The sequence below is a fragment of the Myripristis murdjan genome, chromosome 15 (assembly GCF_902150065.1).
Source record: "Myripristis murdjan chromosome 15, fMyrMur1.1, whole genome shotgun sequence".
Classification (NCBI taxonomy): Eukaryota; Metazoa; Chordata; class Actinopteri; order Holocentriformes; family Holocentridae; genus Myripristis; species Myripristis murdjan.
The window spans coordinates 28,091,413-28,101,412 of NC_043994.1; the positions used below are offsets into that span (position 1 = coordinate 28,091,413).

A 10,000-nucleotide genomic window follows, 5' to 3' on the forward strand; every position below is an offset into this window, starting at 1 on the left:
GGAATCTGATTGGAATAAGGCTAAAGTGTAACTGAAGTGCCATGTGGTGTGTGTGTGTGTGTGTGTGTGTGTGTGTGTCTGCTCCAGCCTGCTCTTCACCAAGGTGAAGCTGGAGGAGAGCCTGTTTGGCCCGGCGGCGGCTCTGCAGACCTGCGAGGACATGCTGCAGCTCTGGCAGAACCGCTACGACCTCAGCCGCAGCAGGTCAGTGTGTGTGTGTGCATGCACGAGTGTGTGTGTGTGCGTGTGTGTGCCAGTTTCAAATCAATAGCAATAGCAATTTTGCTGCAGCGTTGTCCGATTGGCCACTGGAGCATTACAAACAGACTTTTTGTCACCTTTTCAGGACATTTGCTGAATTTTTTGTTTGATTTGGCAAAATGTGCATAAAAAGTTGAGAGGGATCTGGCTGCAGACCTCCAGCGTGAGGCGTCTTCCTGTGCAGGCTCTCGTCTCAGGCCAACCTCCAGTTTGAGACCCGGAAATAACAAACTTTTTTCACCAAACCCTCACCCTAACCCTAACGTTTACTAATTAAATACAAATCAGTGACAACGTTTTCTCTCACAAAATCGATAACTTGGTTTTATTTTGGAGTTTCTTGTGCGCACCTCCTGCCCTAAACGACTTCACGCTTGAGGTTGGCCTGAGACGGGAGCCTGCAACGGAAGACGTCTCACGCTGGAGGTCTGCAGCTAGATCGTCTTGAAAAAGTTTGATGGAAACACTTTCACTGTTACAAGCAGGCTATTCCAACCTGTGCATGCATCAGATTTATTTAATGCACTTTATTAGATAGATAGATAGATAGATAGATAGATAGATACTTTATTCATCCCGAAGGAAATTCACAGTTTTCAGCAGTATCCACAGAGTACAAGATTAAATAAATCAAAAATAAAGAATAAAAGATGACACTAGAGATCTAAAGATCTAAGTACCCAATGTGCAAAAAACAATGTGCAAAAAAACAAAAAAACCAGTGTGCATCGATGTATACAATGTGCATAGATGTGGGCAATGTGCAAATTTACAGTATAACTTTATTGTAACAGTGACGCCATCATTTGCACGGTAATGCTGATAGCCTGTGTGAAGGAAGTGTGTGTGTCTTTTGCTGCTGTGGTATTGATTATCCATAGTGTGTGTGTGTGTGTGTGTGTGTGTGTGTGTGTGCACTTACATGGATGCTTTTATTTGTTTGTGACTATGAATGCATGCCTGTGCAGATCTATACGTTTGTGCATGCGTCACTTGGTATTCATTACTTTGTTTGTATGTTTGTGCATGATGTGCTTTCATGCATTCTTGTACCACTTAGGTGCATGCAGTCATGGCTGTGTGTGTGTGTGTGTGTGTGTGTGTGTGTGTTGCAGCGAGACAGATGACAGTAGCAGTATACCCGCGGCTGACAGGCCAGAAACCAGCCCCGGAGGCAGGAAACCCTCCATCCACCTCACCCTGCCCGACTTCCAGGACACTTCAACCGGTGAGCACCTCGGCCGGCGAAAAGCCTCAAACGCCAGCCTGATTATTTTCAAACCGAACGCACCCGCCTTCCTTTCCGGCGTTGGGTAAATACCAATGAGAGAGGTGAGCGCGTAGGTCAGTGCAGATCCCCCCAGCGGTTGACCTGCTCTGGATTAAGCCCGCCTGCCTGCGATGCGGTTTGAGGGAGCCGTCGCGCTGTTTAAATATCAGGGCTGTGACTCAGCGGCGTACCTGCCGCACCAGGATGGGGTCCATTCACCTGCCAGTCAGCCTCAGGAAGCCCGGCGTTCCCTGCAATCATTGTTCTGACAGGTTTCACATAATGAACGTTTTAATATTTTATCGCAGTGCGGCGCAGCTCAATCCCGTCGTCATAATATTTGCAAGGCACACAATCAGCCTTTGTCATATGTGAAGAGTTTCATTTCAAAACATTATATATATTATATCCGCTTTGCACATAAAGTACCTGCAGTGAGTTACCCACATACATTAAAACAGTACCAAAATTTTTATTTTGTGCAGTTACAGGGCTCTGCAGTCGCATTTGCACCTAAAAATAGATAAGTGTGAACCAGAAAAACAGTAAAGATTACAGTCTAATCTACAATCTGTAATCTTTTGTTACAAACGTTAATGTTTCAGCCAAATACAAAACAGCTGGGATTATTAAACGGCAGCAGACTGTGAAGTGGTAATCTCACCTCAAGTTTATAGTGCAGCCTCTTACCAGTGGTTGCAGATACACTGACCACCTGTTTGCTATGTCTGGTTTGTTGAAATTCACTGTTTTTACTTGCATACAAAGGGGCATTTTGGTGTAGCTGCTTCACAATAAAAGCCTCCCACTAGTTAGCTAATGGAAAGCTATTAGTTTGAAACAGCGACCTTTGCGTCTAGAAGCCATGGGCCAAGGTGCGATTTTGGTGCTATGTGCCAAGTAAATGCATGTGTGCAATATAAATATGTATGTAAGAATTTTTTTTTAATGAACTCTGTGTGCCTTAAACATTTTTACTGTGCCGCCAAATTTCTTTGTGTGCTCCTGTTTTTTCGTTTAAGAGCACATGCACTCATTTTGTAATAGTAGATGCAGTTTTATTCAAACGGTGAAGACAGATTTTGCTCTGAGCCTGAAGAGAAAGGGTCGCTGAACTCTCCCGTCTCTTCGCTGACCCTCAGGTTCGCTGAGCGCTCCGTCGTTGGCGGCCTCCCGCCTGGAGGCGGCGTTGTCTGAGGTGTCGGCCGTCAGCTCCACCCACCGCCAGGGACCCACCTACATCTGGACCACGCTGGAGCGCATCTGGCTACAGGCCGGTACGACTGCAGCACACACACACACACACACACACACACACACACACTGTGACACTCTTCACACACCGTCGGGTCGGTCTTGGACTTTAATTTGAAAGGCTACAGGCGTCATTTCATTGATTTTCTCTCTTTTTTTTCTTATATTCATATTTATACCTATATTTTTATTGATGTTGCTTACTAGTGATCTGTGTTAACTCATCAGAAGGATGTAAACTTATATACACTCTTTTCATGTACATTTTTGTTTTGATGTCGTTCATGGGGCAACATTTTTGTTCACCGCCTCTGCTTGGTGTGCAGAGTCGGTCGGTTGCCATGCTCCCACAGTGTGAGCAACGTGACCGAGAAGTGGCCAAAAAGCTGTTAGTTTCCTGTAAAATGCCACCGGGGAGCCTCAGTGGATGTGTGGACAGTCTGAGAGCCTGTCAGCAGAGAACAGATGCTGCTTTTTGTGGTCACTGGCCATTAACAGCCAATCAGATCTCAACATTTCCTTGTCTCTCTGTCCTGGCAAATGTAAAATGTGCAAGACGTCGATTACAAGAGCTTCCCAGTTTCTGTATGAGTTTAATTTGAAAGGCTACAGGCGTCATTTCATTGATTTTCTCTCTCTTTTTTCTTATATTCATATTTATACCTGTATATTTACTGATGTTGCCTACCTGTTGTTTATTAGTGAGCTGTGTTAACTCATCAGAAGGATGTAAACTCTGATGAAGGCCTCTGTGGTTTCTAATGTGTATATTTGTACAGTGAGGCAGAGTGGTGCCGTTTCATTGGGCCACTGGGAGCTTCCCAGTAAAACCAGTATAATATTGCAGTGATTTAGAGCCACTAAGAACCTGCTGTGAGTCTCAGGTGCCACATGCAAGCGTGGGAGCGATTATATTGTATATTTACTCCAGTTAATGTATGTAATTGAGCTCGTGTGTTCTTGTACTCTGTTGAATGCATTTTCAAGTCAGTAAAAAAAAAAAAGGTAACACTTTACAATAAGAGTACAACAATTAACATTAGTTATGCCGTAATAAACATTAAGTAACAGTTAATAAACATTAAGTAACAGGTAACTAACCGTTAACTAATGTGTCTAAGAATCATTTACTAATGCTGTTCATGCTAAGGTATTAATTTATATGTTATTTAAGGGTTATTGTAGATATTATTAACATTAGTAAATGCCATAATAATCATTAACTAACAGTTAATTAACCATTACGGCATTAACTAACGTTAACTATCGTTAATTGTTGTACTCTTATTGTAAAGTGTTACCAAAAAAAAAAACAAAAAAAAAAAAACAGCATCAATTTCCTGATAAAAACTTTGCAGCTGTTGCAATCTGAGCTACTCACAATCAGAGTGACTGATCTGTCAGGTTGTTCCCAGTGTGAATATTTTACAGGTCACATACCTGTCAGCACCTCATCAGAACAAATCAATAAAATTAAAAAAACTACAGTAACAAGCAGTGAAACCTGCCCGGTCCGTCTCAGTGGCTCCGATGATGAGGACACACTCAAACGTCTGCGACAACCTGTTTGTCTTGTGTTTCAGTTTCTCTGGAGTTTATGTCATCTTGTCTAAGTTTTCGTCTCGTTTTCTTAAATTTCAACAGGTTCCGCGTTTAAAGACCAGTTTTTCCTCATTTGCAATCAAAATTAAAGTGCATAAAGCAACATGTTAACGGGTGATTATCTTTCTGAAGGCCCACCCGGCCCTCCACGTGGGGGGGGGGTCACCTGACAAACCCCAAATCTCTGCTGTGATATCCCTAAAAAAATACCGTAATGAAGCTAAAATGAATGTGCAGTGAATGCCGTGCAGGCGTACTGTCACACACACAGCTGTGAGCGAGCGGCTCAGAGCAGCAGCCTCACGTCCGTCTCCCTGGGGAACGAAACACTGTTGATGCACTTCTGACAGTGTGAGCTGACACTTTGTTTGTTTTTTTGTTTTTTTGTTTTGTTTTTGTCATACGTTTGAAATAAAGCAGTCACAGGAATTTTCTGATCTCAATTTGACTTTGCTTTTCTAAAAAAAAAAAAAAAAAAAAGAAAACATTTGGGAACCCCAGCAGTGCGGTAACACGGGGGAGTGTTGAGGAGGCGCTGAGCGGCACCGGCGACTCTGCGGGGGTCCCCGTCAGAAACAGACGGGTTCGTTTGTTTTTGAATCTCATCACGGCACAGAGTGTTTTTTCCGACACAAAACAAAAGCATGCAAAAAAGTGTGACTGTACCTGAACGCACCGCCGCCACTGTGAGATCTATTAAGGCCAGAAAGGCAGTGATGCATGCCGTTATTACTTCCACCACTTCAGCCTCAGTCCGCCTGTGGGAGTTCACAGGGGAGGAGAGCAAACGGAGGGGAGAGAGCGCAGAGATGCTCCGCACAAACAACACATCTCTCCATCCATCCATCCGTCTATCCGTCCATCCATCCATCCATCCATCCAGTCAACCGGATGGGACGAGGCAAGAGAGCGAGCAGGGGAAGCTCCACAGCCACAGAGCCGTGATGCAACCAGTTAGAGCACGCCGGTTAACCCGGGATAGGATGGGGAACGGGGACGGGGTGGAGGGGTGTGAAAATAAAATCACTGTTTTTTTCTTGTTATTGCTTCATGAAGTCTCACTCTGTCGGGGTTTCTCTCTGTTTGTAGCTTCCGGAGCCTCATTGGCAGCAACGTTAACCCAAACTAAAGTAAAAACTACAACTACAGGTGTGGAAAAACAGTTCCGTTCAGACGATGTCGCGTACTTATATTACAAAACGAGCAAAAATGAAATACCATACCATACCACTTTATTTATATAGCACATTTAAAAACAACAAAGTTGAACCAAAGTGCTGTACAAGTTAAAAGACAAAAAAACCAAACAAACAAATAACACAAAACGAACAAAAAACCACATAAGAACATAAAACATAGCCACTGTTACATACAAACAAATGACACATAGGTACATAAAAGCAGTCAACGCAGGCTATGTTTTAAAAGCCAAGGAATAAAAATGGGTTTTTAGGTGTGATTTAAACACCTGAAATAAAAAAAAATATGCGGTAAATGTCTTTACTTTTAGTCTTTAGCCAGTTTTGTCAAATTTCTCAACACTGCAGGCGTGAGGAGGCGCTGGTGCTGATGTTTACTGAGACGTCCACATGTTGTGTTTGTATTGTAATAATGCCTTTACAGCCCCATATTGTAACAGTGACAATAATAATAAAAACACTAAAAAAACTAAACGGAAGTGAGCAAAGCCACTCTGCAAACCAGCTGAGGAAGACCGCGGCATTAAAAATAAAAACGAAGCAGGACGTCACTGTAACTCAAAGGTTATTTTCCGCGTCCGACCTCTGACCCCCGGCGTTCCCTCGGCTGAGAAAATGCGCAAAACGTCCCGAGTCCAAACGTAAGAACTGGGCTGACCCATGTGTGTGTATGTGAGTGTGTGTGTGTGTGTGTGAGACCTGGAGTGTGTCCCCTCTCTCAAGGCTCAGACGGTCGTACCCGTCGACCTCAACCACCCCTCCTCCCCCCTCCCTGCCTTCCCAGCATTCCTCTCCTCGTGGGTCACTTCCTGTCTCTCAATCTCACATCCTGATCGGCCAAATAGCTTTGCCCTGACACACACACACACACATGCACACACACACACACACACACACATGGAGGGCTCATTAGGCTGGGACAGGGGACACAGTCGACCCCGTGCTGGAGTACATCACACACACACACACACACACACACACCTGCAACTGTGCAACACACTGTACACAAGTGCACTGATCTCATACGCCGATAGCCGCGGAGAACACGCTTGCACACACACACACACACACACACACACACACACACACACAGACACAGTAGAGTATGGCTCTTGTGCATTCAGTGTGAGAGCTCAGGTGAAGCGTTACATAACCGCAAATCATTCACTGAATTTTTTTTTTTTTTTTTTTTAGAAACAAAAGTATACACCCTGAACCCGTTTGTAATATTTATTTATTTAATTTTTTTAAATTTTTTTTTTTTTTTTTTTTTTTTTTTTTTGCAGAACGTACAGTAGCATGCGTGCGCTAAGTACTCCCCATCTGTGCACCTATGAAACATAAGTAAACAAACAACAACACTCGCAACCAAACACACACATGCATGGGTTCACATCGCACTCACGGGCAGATGGTGTATGTATGTGTGTGTGTGTGTGTACAGTGTGTGTGTGGGTTTCCTCATTGTGACACACACACCCCCTCTCTCTCTCTCACTAAGTGTTTGTAGCTGCGGGGCTCTGCGTTCTCAGGCCGTCTGCAGCCTCCATTCATCCCCCCCGCAGGATGATTGACAGCTGGCGCGACCCGGCACGCCACCCTCTGATTGGTCCGCTGCAGCCTGGAGGGCGGGACCCACGTTCAACCCGGCGTTCGGGCTCTAATTGGACGGTGTGGTGCTTGTAGGCGTGATTTTGTGTGTGTGTGTGTGTGTGTGTGTGTGTGTGTGTGTGTATATGTGTGTATGTGTGTGTGTGTGTGTGTGTGTGTGTGTGCGGTTTGTCCTGTGCTTCCCAGCAGCAGAGGAGAGCCGAGGCAGGCAGCTCCAGTATGCAATGCCCATATTTAGGCAAGAGTTTCATTACTTCCCAGGCACTCCATTCTCTCTCTCTCTCTCTCTCTCTCTCTCTCTCTCTCCGTGTGTGAGTGTGTGTGTGTGTGTGTGTTGTGTGTTTTGCATTCGCACGCTGCACAGTTTACATTTTAAACACGGTGCCGCTGAAGAGCCCTCAGTTAAAGTCACTTCTTCACCTCTTCCTCTCACTGTTTTTCTTTTCCTTTTCTCTTTTGTTTTCTTTTTCCTTTTTTTTTCTTCCCTTCCCCCCGTGTCTCATCCCTTTTTTTTTTTTTTTTTTTTTTTTTTTTTTTTTTACCCCGGGGCGTTACGGTTTCGGAGCAGAAACAGGCAAAAAAAAAAAAAAAAAAAAAAAAAAAAAAAAAATGCCCCTAACGTGCAGCCGCCTCACCCTCGTAAAAAAAAAAAAAAAAAAATCGAAATATTTTTAAAAAAGCGCTTTGAATTTTTATTCTTTCCGAAATTTAATTTGAATTCAAGTGTTTCTCACCTTGTTTTCAACTTTATTCTTGTATTCTTGTATTTTATTGACTTACTTTATTTATTATTTATTTTATTGCGTTTTATTTGATGTTTTTCCTCGTCGCTCCTCGTCACATGTTTCTTATTTTCAGTTTAAACGTTTTATTTCCGCTCATCATGTGACGAGGAGGATCGCTCCTCCCCGCCTCTTTGGAGGTGAAATAAAGGTTGATGATGATGATGATGATGATGATGATGATGATGATGATGATGATATCCTCCTCTCCATCTTTCCCTCCTTCTTTCCCTCAAACCCTCTCGTCCTCCTCCCGTCTCTCTCCCACCTCCGTCTTTGTCCTCATGTCTTCTTTCACCCCACACCCTGTCCTCCCTTACCCTCCATGTTTTTTATCTTTTCCGACTCCCTGTCTCCTTTTTCGTCTCCCTCTTTCTTCCTCGAGGTCCTTCCTTCTCTCTCTCTCTCTCGCTCCATCCTCCCTCCCTTCCTTCACCTCTTACTTTCTATCTTTCCGTGCCCTTTCTGTCTTCTTTTTCTCTCTTGCCTCCTTGATTCATCACAACTCCCTCCTTACTTTTAACCTCCAACCCCTCCCTGCCTTATCCTCCCTCCCTCCTTCCCTCGTCCTCTTCTCTCCTTCCTTCCTTAACTCCCTTCCTCCCTTCCTCCACCTCTTACGACTTCTCCCTCCCTCCTTTAATCACACTTTCTCCTTCCCAATTCCCCTCTACCTTCCGTCTCTAACTCCTTCCCTTGCATCTCCTCCTTCCCCTCCTTCTCTCTCATCCTGTCCTCCCTTATTTCCATTTTTTGTATCTTTTCCAACTTTCTCTCCCTTTTCTTTTCCATCTTTCTTCCTCGAGCTCCTTCCCCCCTCCATCCTCCCTCCCTTCCTTCACCTCTTACACCTTTCCTCCTCCCTCCCTCCTTGATATCATCCCTTTCTGCTGCACAATCTTCCTTCTCCCTTCCCTTCTTGACTTTCCCTAACTCCCTACCTCCTCCTCCACTACCTCCCTCCCTCCCTCCCTCCCCCATCCTCTTCTCTCCTTCCTTCCTTAACTCCCTTCCTCCCTTCCTCCACCTCTTATGACTTCTCCCTCCCTCCTTTAATCACACTTTCTCCTTCCCAATTCCCCTCTACCTTCCGTCTCTCTTGCCGTCTCTCATTTTCCCTAACTCCTTCTCCTTCCCCTCCTTCTCTCTCATCCTGTCCTCCCTTATTTCCGTTTTTTGTATCTTTTCCAACTTTCTTTCTCCCTTTTCTTCTCCCTCTTTCTTCCTCGAGGTCCCCCCTCTCTCTCTCCATCCTCCCTCCCTTCCTTCACTCCTTCACCTCTTATACCTTTCCTCCTCCCTCCCTCCTTGATATCCTCCCTTTCTGCTGCACAATCTTCCTTCTCCCTTCCCTTCTTGACTTTCCCTAACTCCCTACCTCCTTCTCCACTCCCTCCCTCCCTCCCTCCCTCCCCCGTCCTCTTCTCTCCTTCTTTCCTTAACTCCCTCCCTCCTTTAATCACACTTTCTCCTTCCCAATTCCCCTCCACCTTCTGTCTCTCTTGCCGTCTCTCATTTTCCCTAACTCCTTCCCTTGCATCCCCTCCTTCCCCTCCTTCTCTCTCTCCCTGTCCTCCCTTATTTCCGTTTTTTGTATCTTTTCCAACTCCTTTCTTTCTCGAGCTCCTTCCCTCTCTCTCTCTCTCTCTTTCTCCATCCTCTCTCCCTTCCTTCACCTCTTACACCTTTCCTCCTCCCTCCCTCCTTGATATCCTCCCTTTCTGCTGCACAATCTTCCTTCTCCCTTCCCTTCTTGACTTTCCCTAACTCCCTTCCTCCCTCCCTCCCTCCCTCCCTCCCTCCTCCTCCTCTCCCTCCCTCCCCAGGTGAGTTGTTCATGGCGGACGGCCGGCTGAAGGAGGCTCAGTTCTGCGTGGCCGAGGCCGGCTCGCTCTTCCCGAGCTCTCACTCGGTGCTGCTGCAGCGGGGCCGGCTGGCCGAGCTCCGGGGCCAGCTGGACGACGCCAAGGGCCTGTACGACGAGGCGCTCGCCATCCACCCGACGGGACAGCGCATCCTGG

The 10,000-nt window shown here is 45.5% G+C and overlaps 1 protein-coding gene across 4 annotated transcripts in view; it reads left to right on the forward strand.

Annotated features, from left to right (window-relative positions):
* Positions 1-10,000, forward strand: part of ttc7a (tetratricopeptide repeat domain 7A) — a 69,033-nt gene that overhangs the window by 37,422 nt on the left and 21,611 nt on the right. For all 4 annotated transcript variants that reach the window (XM_030071388.1, XM_030071391.1, XM_030071390.1 and 1 more), the window contains 4 exons: positions 88-204; positions 1,377-1,489; positions 2,674-2,808; positions 9,806-10,000. The exon at positions 9,806-10,000 is cut by the window's right edge and continues 8 nt beyond it. In XM_030071388.1, coding sequence (XP_029927248.1) covers positions 88-204; positions 1,377-1,489; positions 2,674-2,808; positions 9,806-10,000 — 560 coding nt within the window. The remainder of the gene's footprint in view (positions 1-87; positions 205-1,376; positions 1,490-2,673; positions 2,809-9,805) is intronic.